Here is a 15582-nt window from a genome sequence, read left to right on the forward strand (position 1 = left end):
CAACTTGTGTAGACACACCCGAGCTAACTTTAATCTAGCTAGCTCAGATGCTGGAGTGGTGAAATCAGTACGTAATTACTCACGGGGTTATTGCGGCTTCACCTACTCTGGTAACCGAGCTGGCTAGATTAAAGTGATTGCAGTGCAGATACCCCCTGAGAAGCACATCTGCAAAGGAAGGGCTCCCCTCTAATAACTCCCTAAGAGACACAAACCTCCCCAAGAGACATGTCCACACTCAACAGAACAAGTCTGGGAAGGAGGGGTCTTTTGGCATAGTAATGTGCAAAGAAACGGAGAGACACTAGACACCATGGGAGTGTAACCAGTGGCAATAGAGAGCAGGGAACCAGCGAGGGAGTTCAGAATTGTTATTACGTATAGCTCCACAGCTGTGTAAAATGCCCCACAGAGTAAACAAAGAGCCAAGGGATTATATCCAAGCAGACAACAGCACCCCGGGAGGTAATGGGGAAGGGGAGTTTGCCAATAACGCTTTTCTATAGCAACTTCCACTTAAGGCTCTCAAAGCCCTTAGCAAATGTGAATAATTTCAGCCCAAAATGGGCAAGTATTAGTACATCCCACTACGCATGGGGAAACTGAGGCACATATTGGTGAAGTGACTTGCCCGAGGTCACCCAGTAAGTCAGTGGCAGAGCCAGGAACAGATTCCAGATTTCCCAAGGCCTTGGCCTGTCCTGTGCCATAAGACTGTCTTTCCTCTCCAAAAACTCTTCATCTCTGGCAGGTCTGAAGCAACTTCTAATCCTTAAACCTGGATAATGTCACGGGAGGGCAGCCTCCCCCAATGAGTAAACTAAGAGCCAGTGCACACCTCCCCCCGGCCCCCCTTTGCTCCTCCCACAGACACACCCCACCCCCACCCCGGTGGAAGATTTAACTATTCTCCAGAAGCGAGAGGGAAGCCAGGCCCGGGCGTGTCCTGCCTGGCTTTGCCCAGGTGAGGATGATACCTTCTCCCCTGGCCCGGTGGCTGTCCATGACTTCGGCATGGGTGATCCAGTCCATGTAGCCCTTCAGATCCTCCTCCAGCTGCTGCTTCTCCCGCAGCTTCTGGAACGTGCCCCGTGACTTGGCCTTCTCACGCTCCTTGGTGAACTCCCTGGAACAAACCCAGATGGCTGGCATGAGGCAAATGGAGAGGGGGCGGCTTCAAGCCAGACCTTGCTCACGGGACACGCTCATCAAGTGTGTGCCACGTCCCATTCTAGTGGCTGGTCCCCAGAGAGGATAAGAGCCTACTACTGCTGCCAGCTAGTGGAATTACTCCTTTAACACAACTAAAGACTGAGAATGGATCAGTCCTGCCTTTTACCTTTGTTATATAATACAAAATTGGAGGAGGAGGAAGAGGAATACAGACCTAATAACAGGAAATGCTTCCCTATTCCTCATTTTTTATTATCATCCTGTGGAACTCCTTGCCACAGGACACCACAGAACCAGCTACTACAGCTAGATTGTAAAGAGGGCAGGTTAACATTAGGAGCGCTAATGGCTGTCCCCACTCCTGCTGTTGAGGCACACAGGATGATCCAATACTGGAAAGCCTTGAGGAAATCATACAGAGGATCAGAGCTAAAGGGGAAGCTCACACAGCTGGAGGGTGCAGAGAGATTGCCAGCTGTAGCCCACTTTCCCACGCTCTCCATAGTAAAGGTGACCTGTCAAGGGCGAATAACATCAGGCTTGGCTTTTTTTACTCCATTCTGGGGGATAAAGCCGGCCTGGAAAGGACGGGTGGGTTTGTTTTCAGTGGTATTTTACCCGCTTGCTTTAATCAATGTCTTGTCTACGCTGGAAGACTTGAGGACTAGTAGGATTGTGACACTGCAGGGACCAAGACGTGACAGCTGGTTAACTGAGAAGGGAAGGGAGTTTTACAGGGAATATTTAAAATAGCCGTTGGGGCAGGGACTGTCTTTTTATTCTGTGTTTGCACATCACCTAACACCAGGGGTCCTGGGCCAGGATGGGGCCTGCTAGGTGCTACCACAATACAAATGAATAATTACAATGTGTTCATTGTCTGGCTTTGTTAAGGCTAGGGAGAAAAGCTCTCTGTATTAAGAATTCCGCCGTCCTGTCCCTTCAATTAAGGGCTGAGAGCGTCACCGCTCCACATTCCTGAGTCCTCCAAAGAGTCCTCCAAGAGAAAAGGGAAGACAAGGCTTGATAGCCTTGGTAGCCAAGGTACCAAGGAAGAGGGGAAGAAGAAAACAGAAGAAAAAGGTAAAAATCCCTTTCAGGCTTTCTGTTCATATCCCCAAACTCAAGAAGGGCCCAGCCCCTCCCTCGGGGCAGAGATCTGCTGGGACCAAGAGATAGGAGGGCGGCACCACTGCCCATGCGCCTTACCCACTGAGCACACCCAGAACCAGGTTGAGAACGAAGAAAGAGCCCAGCAGAATGAGGCTGACGAAATAGATCCAGGGCCACTCGTTCCCGATGGCGTCGTTCACCTGAGCAGGACAGAGGCAGATGAAGATCCAGGGGGAGAATCAAATCCACCTGGCTCAGGTAAGCCCGTTATTGGAGTAGCTGAGCGCCTCACAGTCTTTACGCATGAGGAACTAAGACACAGAACGAATAAGAGACTTGCCCAAGGTCACACTGGGAGCCTGTGGCAGAGCAGGGAATTGAACCTGGTTCTCCCAGGTTTCAGATTTGTCCCTACCCATCGACCAGCCGTCCTCCCAGGAACCCCTAGGAGGAAGAAGGGCCCAGTGGTTAGGGCACTAGTTTAAGGCTTTGAAGACCCAACTCTCTACTCTGCCACAGCCTCCTTGTGTGACCTTGGGCAAGTCACTTAGTCTCTGGGCCTCAGCTCCCCATCTATGCAATGGGGATAATAGCACTGTCCAGCCGCCCTTCCGGGCATATGTGTATGTGGGTGTGGGTGTGGGGGGGGCAGGGGGGGTAACAACAATGAAATGCTTTGAGATCTAATGGTGAAAAGCACTGCATAAGAGCATGCATCCAATGAAGTGAGCTGTAACTCACAAAAGTTTATGCTCAAATAAATTTGTTAGTCTCTAAGGTGCCACAAGTCCTCCTGTTCTTTTCCTTTTCATGGCTGCTACTCTGAAACCAGAGCTAGGTGGTGTTATTATTAAAAGCCACCAGATACAACATCAGACGCTGGCCCAGCACCCTGTGTCTCAAGCTGCCCTCACCTCATGCTCCTGGGAACAAAGGGTGCCCAGAAGGGTAACACACCAAGCGCTCTCCAGAGGCAGAGCCGGGACTGGAACTCAGCTCTGCAATTCCCAGACTGTCCCTGAGCTGTCACCCCATCCTTTCTCCCCTACCATGCTTCGTGGCTTGGAGGGCAAGTTTAAAGTCACTTATACCTGAGCTCCAGAGTTGAGGAGCTGCCCGAGGACTCGCTCCCACCATGCAAGGGTGGGGTAAGTTTGAGAGTCTCAGCGGTACTTGGATAGAGACAGTCTCTCGGGTAGGCAGGGCTCAAACCATTTGGGGCTCTGCCGGGGAAAGTCAGCACCTTGCACTCCACCCGACGGCTGCATGGCAGCCAGCCCACTCTGCTGCACTGGCGGGCGTCACCTTCTCCCCGGGGGGGCATCGCTCGGTGGCTACATTCTCCAGTAGCTGCAGAGACTGGGGGGGCTCGCTGCCCCGACAGGGATTTCCACTCTTTGGGAAGCCTGGCCAGCCCAATCCAGCCCGCACCTACCCAGTAGAGGACTTCCGTCCAGCCCTCCATGGTGATGCACTGGTACACGGTCAGCATGGCGAAGCCAAAATTATCAAAGTGGGTGATGCCGTTGTTGGGCCCCGGCCACCCGCTCCTGCACTCGGTGCCGTTGATGGTGCAGTGATGCCCGTGGCCGGTGCTGGCACACGGGGATGGCTTCTCCGTTTCCACGGTGGCAAGGACATCTGAGGGTGAAACCGAAGCACAGAAGGACAGGCTGAGCAGAGGACAGAAGGACAGCTACCTGCCTGCTGCTGCCTATAACTCAGTCCCCGGCCCCACCCAGAGGAGGGTTTTGGAGCAGTGCAATATACCTCCTAAACACACCATATAGCCTTGTAACACCCCCAGCCAGGCCATATAACGCCTCCAGCCAGGCCATACACCTCCCCGCCATGCCACATAGCCATATAACGCCCCCAGCCATGTCATACACCTCCCCGCCATGCCATATAGCCATATAACGCCCCCAGCCATGCCATATAATGCCCCCAGCCAGGCCATACACCTCCCCGCCATGCCATATAGCCATATAATGCCCCCAGCCATGCCATACACCTCCCAGCCATGCCATATAGCCATATAATGCCCCCAGCCATGGCATACATCTCCCCACCATGCCAGATAGCCATATAACACTCATAACCATGTCATACACCTCCCAACCATGCCATATAGCCATATAACGCCCCCAACCATGTCATACACCTCCCCGCCATGCCATATAGCCTTATAATGCCCGCAGCCATGCCATACACCTCTCCGCCATGCCATATAGCCATATAACGCCCCCAGCCATGCCATACACCTCTCCGCCATGCCATATAGCCATGCCCTGTTCCTGTGCCGGCAGAGCCAGTGATGACACTCAGGACTGGGCTTCCCGATGCCACTGATGGATTTACTCCACAGACACACCCCACAGTAGCAGTGCCACGTTCCTCTTTCCCTGCTCTGCCCCCCGCCAGCTGGTGGGAGGGTCACCCACGTTCCAGACCTGTCCCGATGTAGTAGCAAGTCTTGTGCATCTTGCCCTTGAACAGCTCCTGCCCAACGATGGCGTAGATGATGATCATGAAGAGGACCAGCAGGGCGATGTGGAGCAGGGGCACCATGGCCTTAATGATGGAGTTCAAGACCACCTGCAGGCCTGCAGCCCAGGGAGAGAGAAGGGGAACAGGTCACGCCCCCTCCCCACCTGATGGGCAGCCCTGCAGCGTCACGAAGGGATGGAGGGACCTAGGCCCAGCTCTCACCAGTGTCTTAACCACTCGGCCATACTTCCTCCCCAGCATGTGTCCCTCCATGTCCCAGGAGTGTGTGTGAAAGAAGGAAAGCCCTGGTGACTCTCTCAATCCCATTACAGGCAGCAGCAGCTCCAGGCCCCCTCATGCCGCCCCAGAGGGATCGGGGAAGGTCGAATCCCCGCAGTCCATCTCCTTGGGAGATGGTCTCAGGATGGGGACATCTGCTCCTAGACACCCACCAGCTCCTTTCACAACAGGCTATGGTGGGATTGGCGCATGCTGGGTCCTGGTGGGTTATGTCTCAGCAAGGGGCACGACACGGGGACTATCTCGACTTTGCTGGTCGGCTGGAATTCCACCGAGACCCAGCTGGGGGCTGGCCACAGACCCGTGCGAAGGGGAAGCCTACTGCAGCTGCCGTGACCCTAGCCTCCCGCCAGAGCCGCCTGCCGTACGGGCAGCTTTCACCCACTTGGCACTCCCGACACCAGGCGCAGGGGTCTCAGCACGCGGAAGGCTCGCAGGGCTTTGACGTCAAAGCCGCCCTTCCCCGTCAGTGGTGCACCCTGCATCACGTTGATCTGCTCCACAACCACCGTGACCAGCCTGCCAGAGTCGGTGAGGAAGGGAGTGGGACAGGGAAGAGAGGGGAAAGGGGAGGAGAAGAGCAAGAGAAGGAACATGGAGGGGGAGGAGAAGGGGGGAAGGAGACAGGAAAAAAAAAACCCAAGCAAGGAAAGTCAATCTCACCCTGTACAGGCAGGGACGGGGAAGTTCCCACTACGGCCCCTGCCAGCACAGCTAAACCCTAACCTCATCTCAGACCGAGCCCAGATGGTTCGGTACGGCTTTTTTTCCGTTTTTCGGCACGGCCAGTGAATCAAAAGATCGGCGATTCTCGCAGCTCTGATTTAAAGCCAGCCCGTGTGCGGAACCTGTAGGTCTCGAAGGAGGACTTAAAAGTGGGGAGGGCGTGTGGGCGAGCTCGTGGAAGTTGTATCAGGCAGAAGGGTGCCGTGTGGGAAAAGGTGCGAGAACTAAGTAAGTGAGCCTCATCCAACTGGAGTCACTAGAAACCGGCTTCAGTGGGCTTCGGATCAAACTCCAGGCGTCGGGCGTGTTCACACTGTCCCTCCCGTGGTCTCACAACCCACTCCAACAAACACCAGGACATTTTCTAAGAAGCCTTCTGCTCCCCCCCTCCTTTACCCCAAAGAGACAATAGCGAAGTCCAGCACGTTCCAGCCGTTTCGGAGGTAGGCGTCCGTGTGGAGTAGAAACCCATAGGCGATGATCTTGAGTGTGGCTTCAATGGTAAAGATGATCAGGAAGACGTATTCGATCTTCTCCTGCGAGAGACCAAGGACAGAAGGGAACCAGTAGCGAGGTGGGTAACAGACACAGTGAGGGGGAATGACACCGCAGCCCTGGGACCTCCCCACAGCAATCATTCAGCAAAGTGCAGCTTGTTTATTGTCGTATTGCCAATGCTTGTGATTTTATAGTGAGTGGCGGGATTTCAGGGGGGTCTGGAGCCTGTCGGGCGCTGATGCAAGAAGCTGAAGCCCCCTTGAGAAGCTCGGTCCTGCGGGAAGCCGACAAAGCCAGCACAGCTTCCGTTCCCTCCTCCCATCCTGTGAGAAACATGGACAGGGCAGCATCTCTGCTCTTTGCCCCTCCAGCGCCTGGCCTGGGAAGGGACAGAGGGAGCCATCCCTAACCCCCCAGCCTGGGAAAGGGGAGATGAGAGGGGACCCCACTAAACGCCCCCCCCCAGGCCTGGGAAAGGGGGTGAGGAAAGCTAGGAGGAGCAGAGGTGAGGCTCCGGGGGCTGGACTGAGGGGTTGGGGACTGATGGGGAGGCTGGAGTGATGGGGAGGTTGCGAAAGAGAAGAATATTTAAAATAAAAAAATGATTTATTTTTAGTTATTTGGATAATTATTAATTAAAAACCAAATTATTCATTGTAATTACTGGATCATGTATATATGTATGTAGTTATCAAAATTATACAACAACAGCAGACGGTTTAAATGATTTTTGAAATGCTTTGAATGTGACCGAATTGATTTTGTTTTAGGGATTATGAATGTAATTACTGCACTGAGCTAAGGAAAGCTCTGAAAGGGGTTTGGTGATGTAAAGGTATTCTTATGTGTCAAGAGCTCTGCAGCTCACCTCGTTATTCAAAAACCATCAGAAAACGTGCTGCACAGAGAGAACGCTTTGTGTTTCTCGGCCGTTCATTGCTCATTTGCCGGCTCCATCTTACAAGCCTTGTTCAGTCTATTTCTGAATAGGTGTGAATTAGGTTTTTCTATCATGTTGTCACTTTGTCACAGGACAGAGCTCTCCACTGAGTACTGAGGTTACACCTGTGTACAAGAACTTCCCATTCATCCTTCCCTTTTTCCAACCAGCATGGATGCCTTCCCTCTACCGCATCTCTCCATTTGGGAATGGATACTTTTGAGGGGCTATCCATCCTCATGAGGAGATACCATTAACAGAAGCACGACTATTATACTGAAATGAATCTCTTGCTACCTAGGACTAGCCCAAATGCAACATCTTCTGCATCTTCTCCTCTCGAATTCTCCTGAAGTATGTCTGTCTACTTGCAGCCTCCATTCAAGCAGCCACATGCGCATTAAAGGTTGACTTGTCAGCCGGACATTATCACTCACACACTGACAGAAGAGCAGAGGAGAATTTGAAAGGCAAAAGACAGATTGAAAAACAGAGTTTGATGGTTTTCCTTTTTTATTTTTTTTAAATCTCACTGATTGTGGGGCCAATCACATGATTTTAGAGGATCTGAATCATGGTCCTGCTTTGAGCAGGGGGTTGGACTGGATGATCTCCTGAGGTCTCTTCCAACCCTGATATTCTAAGATTCTATGATTCTTGATCTCTTGGGGTTAGCAATACTGCTATTGGGTGAGAATGTCTAATTCACGTATACCCTGTTGTTAAGAGGGAAAACGGAGCAAACCAGTTTAATACTCTTTGAGAGAAGCCTAGGGTGACCAGATGTCCCGATTTTATAGGGACAGTCCCAATTTTGGGGTCTTTTTCTTATATAGGCTCCTATTACCCCCCACCCCCGTCCCGATTTTTCACATTTTCTGTCTGGTCACCCGAGAGAAGCCCCCCACTCTCTCACTAAGTGACTCCCAACTCCCAGCTCACCTCCACAGCTGCTGCTCCTGCTCACACACAGCCTCTTACTCCTTGGGGGAACTGCACGCAATGCGCCATGCAATGCAGAATTTTGCAGAATTCCCGGTTTCCCCTGCGGAATTTCTGGCCGCCACTAGGGGCCGCTGGGCACTGCAGAGCCCAGCTCGCAGTGAGCGGAGCACTTTGATCCTCATTCTCCCGGGGGATGGGGAGGGCCTTGGAGACCCAGCCAGCTCTGGTAAAGGATGAGGAAGGGCAGGGCTGCCCCACACCATGTCCCCTAGTGGGACAGTAAAGAAGCTGGGGGGAGTAAAGGTGCTGGGGGTGCTGGTGTCTGCCCTGCGACTGGGATCTGCGGGGAGGGGGCTGCTGGTGTCTGGGCTGGAGGATGCTGCGTGGCTCAGCTCTGGGGGGATGGGAGTGCAGGTGTCTGGTCTCTGGGGGGCCCCACACAACTCCCTCCAGCCCCCCTCAACTGGAACTGGGTTGTCATAGAGGTTTCTTTAACTCTCTACTCCTGGGGGAAATCTTTTTAGCTGTTGACTGTAGAATCATAGAATATCAGGGGTGGAAGGGACCTCAGGAGGTCACCTAGTCCAACCCCCTGCTCAAAGCAGGACCAATCCCCAATTTTTGCCCCAGAGCCCTAAACGGCCCCCTCAACCATTGAACTCATAACCTTGGGTTTAGCAGGCCAGTGCTCAAACCACTGAGCTATCGTGCCCCAAAATTCCTTCCCTGACCGGGAATCTAACCCAGGCCACGGCAGTGAGAGTGCCGAATCCTAACCACTAGACCACCAGGGAGGTGATATTGTTGATGTACTTGTTGACAGGTATTTTGAAATAAATTACCAAAATAATTGAAATTGAAGTGATTATATTGTGTTATTTTGACAAATAAAATATGCAGAATTTCGCAGAATTTTTAAAATTTTGGCACAGGATTTTTAAATTTTTGGTGCAGAATCCCCCCAGAAGTAGCCTCTGTTTCCCTCCTGAGCCCAGCCCCCTCTGATCCATTCCACCGTGATCCTGTCCCTCTTTATTAAGTACAGTTGAATATGACTTCTGAGCCCCACACCCCCACTGTGGCCAGTCCCCCCAGCTGGGTCCCTCACCCCCACTGTGGCCAGCCCCTCCAGCTGCTCTCAGTCCCACTGAGGCCAATTCCCGCATCTGGGCCCTCCCCCCTCCGGCCAGCCCCCCCAGCAGAGCCCTTTTCCCCATCAGTGGGGCCCCTTGCTCCCGTCAAAACCCAAACTGAGCCCCGGTTTTGCTCATGGCTGTCCTCAATGGGTTCCAGCTCCCTTTGTGCTGTGAGCCCCTCTTGCCGCTCGTGGCAGGAAACTGAGGTTTGACAAACCAGGGGAAGGGGACCCCTATACTCCATTTGGGCAGAAAGGATGCTGCCCCCCCCCTCCTCTCCTGCCTTCGTCCAAAGGCTTTGCTGTCTGGCTCTTTGGCTGACTCAGTGCAGCTGCCTGCGGCCATCAGGGCCCAGAATAGTCACCGGGCACAGCAGTAGCTGCCAGCTGTCCATCACCCCCGCTGACGCTAATCACTGCCTGTTGCTAGGGCCTCTTCCAGGTCAGGATTTAAATACTTTAGAGCCTGCCAGATATTTGGGGGGAGGATATTTATATTTATGTATTTACATTCACACCCCACAATAACAGCCCCTTCAGGGAAGCCGCCACTGCTGCAGGGCAGGGAGATTCCCCACTTTCGGTTTGCTCTGAAATCCTGACCCAGCCTGGAATTACACCCTGAATGCTCTTCGGGGCCAGACTCTAATACAGATGCCCATCTCCTGCTGCCACCAATAGGGGTGTTTGGCCCACACATATCTTCCTAAGTATTCATTTGACTGGTAGAGCAGAAAATGCCAGAACTGAAAGAGTGAATTCACCCTAACAGGGGATGGGACCCAGGATTGAAATCTCCCGCCTCTAGGTGCTGGGCAAGAAATCAGGCCAAGCCCACGTAGCTCCCTTTTCACCTGCACGCAGACAGCAAACATGCCAGGTATGACTGGATAGCTAGCAGCCTCGTTCCATATTGTGACCCGAGAACCTATTAATGCCAACCAACAAGGAGGTACATAGGGGTACAGGTATACCCTGAGGCCAGTATGCACCATCTCATTCACCCAAGACTGTCATGAGAGGTCTCCACTGAAAGCCGGTGGCACACGGGTTATTAATATCATTGTGAGATGTATGTATTGATACTATGGAAGGATTTCTGTATAGATACTGAAAACATGGTCTTATAGACTGGATTACGATGTTAGTCATCACAGAGGTGAAAAACCAGGTTTTCTGTCAGACAAGAGATATTTATTCTCCGCTCTCTGTGTCAGGTTGTAATTCAAGCATTGTAAGATAACACAATGGCTGCCCAAACGCCAAGGCAGAGATGTGAAGCCAACAGGCAAGCAGCACACAGGAGAAACAAGCCTCCGGTGGCTATGCTGTGTGGGAGCAAGGACAGTGAACAATATCTGGAAGGCAAAGATGACACCCCATCGTCCTACGCCCAAGAAGTAAATGGAAAGCATGTTCGCATTGATAAGCAAGTCTGGCAGGCCACGTCAACTGACTGGGGCTTGCGCTACAGGGCTAAGCTAGCAGTGTAGACATTCGGGCTGAAGCTGGAGCCCAGGCTCTGAGACCCTCCCCCCTCGCCGGGTTTCCGAGCCCAGGTTCCAGCCCAAGCCCGAGTGTTACCCCCTGTAAACCCGAGATGGTTGAACCAGGCTCTGAGACTTGCTGACGCAGGTCCTTTTTTGCAGTGTAGACGTACCGTTTGAGGACCTGGGCCTTAACCTTTTGTGCTTCAGTTTACTCACTAAAAATGGATTTTTTCTTTGGAGCACATTCTGTGATATCTGAGCTGCAGATAAGAGATCTCTTGGTGTGTTTGGGGTGGTTATTGGATCTGTGGAAGTGAGTGTGGGGATCCGTGGATTTCTTGTAACTAGCTGTCTGTAGGGTTCCAATGCTGAAGCTGATTATGGTGTCTAAGAAGTTGATGCTGATGCAGGAGTGTTCTAGAAAGAGTTTGACAGACGGATGGTGGTTGTTGAAGGTGTGGTAGAAATCTATGAAGTCCGGGCTACAAACTTAAAACTGCCTTCACCAAACACGGGCACTCCACCAGAGAAACAGATCACATCAAGGAACGACCCCACACTGGAACCCATATCGGACATCATCGACCAGTTACAACCTACACTCTGTGGGGACCACATCCTGAACGATCTTTCCTAAACCGTTTCTTCTGGCCTTCCAACAACCCCCCATCCTCTCCAAACTCATCCACAGACCAGGACACACTCACTCAAAGTGGCACCAGAACTGCCAGAACACAGATGTAAAACCGGCAGGCATAGCTCCAATGACCAACACCCCACACAGCACACCTTTCAAGATCCATGGGTCCTACACGTGCCTATCACAACAAGTGGTGTACCTCACCCCGTGCATTAAGCGCCCAACAACAACTATGTGGGTGAACCCAAACACTCTCGAATGGGCTTGCACAGTTAAATGATAAAACACAAAAACACCCAATCACCTGTGGGCGAACACTTTTCACCGAACGACCGCTCCATGTCTGACCTCTCAGTTCTCGGCCTCAAAGGAAACCTGCACGACGCTTTCAAAAGACGAGCCTGGGAGCTTAAATTCATAACGTTGCTAGACACCAAAAATCACCATCTTAATAAAGACACTGGATTTATGGCTTATTACAACAAACTGTAACCCACTAACCCCCTTTGTTTGTCCCATGACTTCAGAGGTGGTAATGGGCCACTTCACTTTGAATGGTCCCTTAGAATATGTGAGAGACTATGTGGGTGAATGTATTAACTACTTATGCTACATAATCTGTTCCACCTAGGGTGACCAGATAGCAAGTGTAGAAAATCGGGACAAGGGGTGGGGGGGTAATAAGTACTTATATAAGAAAAAGCCCCCAAAATCGGGACTGTCCTGAAACAATCGGGACATCTGGTCACCCTAGTTCCACCTTGTATTTAGTACAGAGTACCTTTCCCAGACCCGAAGAAGAGCTCTGTGTAGTGTCGTGTTCTCTCTCTCACCAACAGTTGGTCCAATAAAAGATATTTCCTCACCCATCTTGTCGCTACAGACTTTTTAAACAGAGCAGAGTCCCCTCCCCACTCCCCGGGCCTGCTTTTTACAAGTCTCATTGGGTCTGTACCGCAGCCCATATACTCCACACAGCCTTACAGACCAACACTGCATGTGTGCAGGGCCGGATTAACCTTTTGTGGGCCTGACGCCAAACATATTTGTGGGCCCCCATGGGGGCAATGGAGCCTGGCGAGGGGAGGTCGGTCCCCAGACCCAGGGGCCAGCCAGGGGCAATGGGGCATGGCATGGCAGGGGAGGTCCGGCTCCACCCAGCCCGGTGCAAGGGCACTATTTGCAACCCAGCAATTGCAAGACGCACAGTGGCCCTGTGATGCCAGCGTGCCCCGTCCCCTCGGGGGGCGGGCCCATGCCACGCCACAGAGCCCCCCGCCCAACACCAACTTCCTCCTGACTTCCTATGGCCAGAGGCCCCCTGGACCCACTATGCCCAGAGCCCCCGCAGACCTCCCCCAGAAATGCACAGCGCCCTGCACAACACCACCCCTGCCCACAGCCCCACCACAACTGCCCAGCACCCCCCACAGAGAACCCCCACTCCCTAGTGCCCCAACACACCCAGATCCTCCCGCCCCCAGACTCCCCACAGACCCCTTCCCCCAGGCCCTGCCTCCCGGCCGCACTCACCGGCCCTGCTGGGAGGCGACTGTGTCTGCCGGGCTGAAATACCAGTGTGGCCAGGACTGTCCCAGGGCTGGGGATCACTCCGGCCCCTCGGAAGTGGCGTGATCAGCCAGGCCAGGACCTGCCCTGGCCGGGCTCCCTCAAGACGCACTTGCCTGGAGGGGCCCAGCCAAGCCCCCCACACTTTTCCCCGCCCCCCCAACCGGCCAAGACTGGCCAGGCTTCTGCGCCAGTCCCAGGCGGCTCGGCTCCGGGGAGACAGGTGGGGCCCCACAGGGTGGTGGGAAGCAGAGACTGAGCAGAGCCAGAGGTGCCCTGGGGTCTGGCCAGGGGGCTGAGAGGAGCAGGGGGTGGGGCAGGGGGTGGAGAGGAGCCCTTGGCCAGCCGGCGGGCAGGCCGAGAGAAGCAAGTGATGGGCAGGGGGAGCCAGCAGGGTCTCGGGGCGCAGTTCAAGCGGAGCAGGCCGGGGCCCCGTCTGAGCCTGGACCAGGCTCCATGGAGCCACTGTGAACCCGGCACTGCATGTGTTTGTCTCATAGCTGTCCAGTAGGACACCCATCCTACTGCCAGCGCGTTACTCTTCCCTCTGCCACAGGATTCGTGCTGGTAACACATAGGGGGCAAGGCAGGGGAGCAGGTGACGCTGCAGACACCAGGGTTTCCAGGGTGGGATGTATGTAGGGAATTGCTCATACGTGGGCCATGGGCCAGTTAAATCCGACATCCACAGCGCTGCGAGGGACTCTGCTGCGGGTGCCCTTCCTACCACCGAGCTGACCTGCAGGATCCAGACCTGCATGGGTAGGATAGACCCTCACGCCTATGTGCCAAGTACACAGGGTAAGCACCCCTCCTGCCAGGCTAACATGCCCCCTGGGTGGGCGAGTCAATGCCAACCTGCCAGTCCGTTCCAGGCACCTCAGCTCACAATGCCCCTCTAGCAGGGACGCCAGTTCAGGTATTGGGGAGGGGTGTGAATTCCGGTCCCCGCTCGTCCCTCTCCCTCCTCATGCAGGGACCCTGGGTCTCCCTCAGCTGGGAAGTCTCCCCACACAGTGTATGAGCCGGTGCTGCCAAGGGTCAAGTTCCTGGGGGACGCCCCTGTGTTCCACGGCACAGCAACAGATGCCCTGTGTGCCAGGTCACAACGCCATCTCTCAATACAGAGGGGCAGCGGGCCAGCGCAGTGAATGGTGTTGCAACCCCCAGGTTGCCCAAGGGCATCCAGCAGCGCAGTGGCAGAGCTGGGTCTCCTCACACCCAGCCCAGTGCCTCACCCATTGGACCACACTGCCTCTTGGGCACCTAGTGCTGTAGAGACTGATGCTTTGGAGGATAGAAACGCCTGTGGACAGCATGGTCCTGTGCTCCTTACTCAGCCCCCTGTCAATCAGGAGTGACACCAATGGGATTATGCCGGTGTGAATGGGGAGCGAGAGTAGAACCAGGCCCTGGCTTCTTTTCCTGGAGCCACAGCACCCAGGGCTGGGAGGGGATCCCATCAGGTCTCACTTGCAAAGCTAAGGCAGGCCCTGGAGAGGAGACCCTCAGGGACTTTACAGAATCAGGATAAAGAAAGGGCCCCTCAGCCCAGCTGTCAGGGGCCAGTGGCCCACAGCGGACAGAGTGGTCGAGAAGATGGGCCACTGCGTTTCCCAGCTACGTCCTCCTCTCTGCTCCTGACAAATGCCCTCCAGCCCTGCTCATGTCCATGCAGATGTCACCTCCAAGCCCGTGGCTTTGGCCATCTCGTCCCCGTCTTTGCCTCCCTTGTCCCTGCTGCATCGAACATAAGCTAGCTGTCTTCACTGGCAATGGCCCCAGGGCCTCTCCCCACCCTCCCTCTCACCCACTCCAGAGATTCCAGACGGCGACTCCTGCCTCCGGCTGGACCATGACGGCCACCTCCATTGCCCTCCTGTTACATTTTCCGTGCTTTCCCCTCCCGCTGGGGCGGAGCTCCCTGCAAACACCCGCAAAGCTCCCTCTTCTCTTCCTTCACATCCCTCTGCACCACGTTCCTTTGCCAGGATGCCTGCAAAAAAACCTAACAGCTAGGCTGAAATCCCTGCCTACCATGCTGGCCAGGATGGATTCATTGTTCCCTTGTACTGTACTGTCTGTCCGTGTCCACCTGTTGTCTCTTCTCTTAAATTGTCAGCTCTCCGGAGCACAGAGTCTCTTTCTGTTCTGTGTTTGTACAGCGCCAAGCACAGTGGGGTCCTGGGCCACGACTTGGGTTCCTAGGTGCTACGGTAATCCAGATAATAAATAACAACAACAGCTGTGAGAGGCTAGTGGGGGATGCAAGCCTTGGGATCAGACACTCACTCTAAAACTCCTCCGGATTTGCACCTCCTGGGATTGCTGTGGGCCCTCGCTGATCCATTCTCCGGGGCTGGGAACTCAGACTAGGGTCCTGGGCTTGCCTCTGCCTCTGCAAACGCTCTGCAGGGCATTGCGACTGGAACGCTGGGCGGGCATGAGGATACCCATGAAATAACCCACCTGACAAGCACTGTCAGTGTGTCAGGGCCACGTATTGGCTGAATAGGCAGCTGAGGAGATGACCAAGGGCCCCCCAAATTATTTGCCGAATAAC

The 15582-nt window shown here is 54.0% G+C and overlaps 1 protein-coding gene across 2 annotated transcripts in view; it reads right to left on the reverse strand.

Annotated features, from left to right (window-relative positions):
* Window positions 1-15582, reverse strand: part of CACNA1S (calcium voltage-gated channel subunit alpha1 S) — a 92509-nt gene that overhangs the window by 63705 nt on the left and 13222 nt on the right. For both annotated transcript variants that reach the window (XM_084611485.1, XM_084611486.1), the window contains exons 3-8: window positions 6199-6338; window positions 5462-5595; window positions 4740-4892; window positions 3722-3927; window positions 2383-2486; window positions 978-1126 (exon numbers count right to left, since the gene is read on the reverse strand). In XM_084611485.1, coding sequence (XP_084467611.1) covers window positions 978-1126; window positions 2383-2486; window positions 3722-3927; window positions 4740-4892; window positions 5462-5595; window positions 6199-6338 — 886 coding nt within the window. The remainder of the gene's footprint in view (window positions 1-977; window positions 1127-2382; window positions 2487-3721; window positions 3928-4739; window positions 4893-5461; window positions 5596-6198; window positions 6339-15582) is intronic.

The sequence above is a fragment of the Lepidochelys olivacea genome, assembly GCF_965140295.1.
Source record: "Lepidochelys olivacea isolate rLepOli2 genome assembly, chromosome: 21".
NCBI classification, from domain to species: domain Eukaryota; kingdom Metazoa; phylum Chordata; order Testudines; family Cheloniidae; genus Lepidochelys; species Lepidochelys olivacea.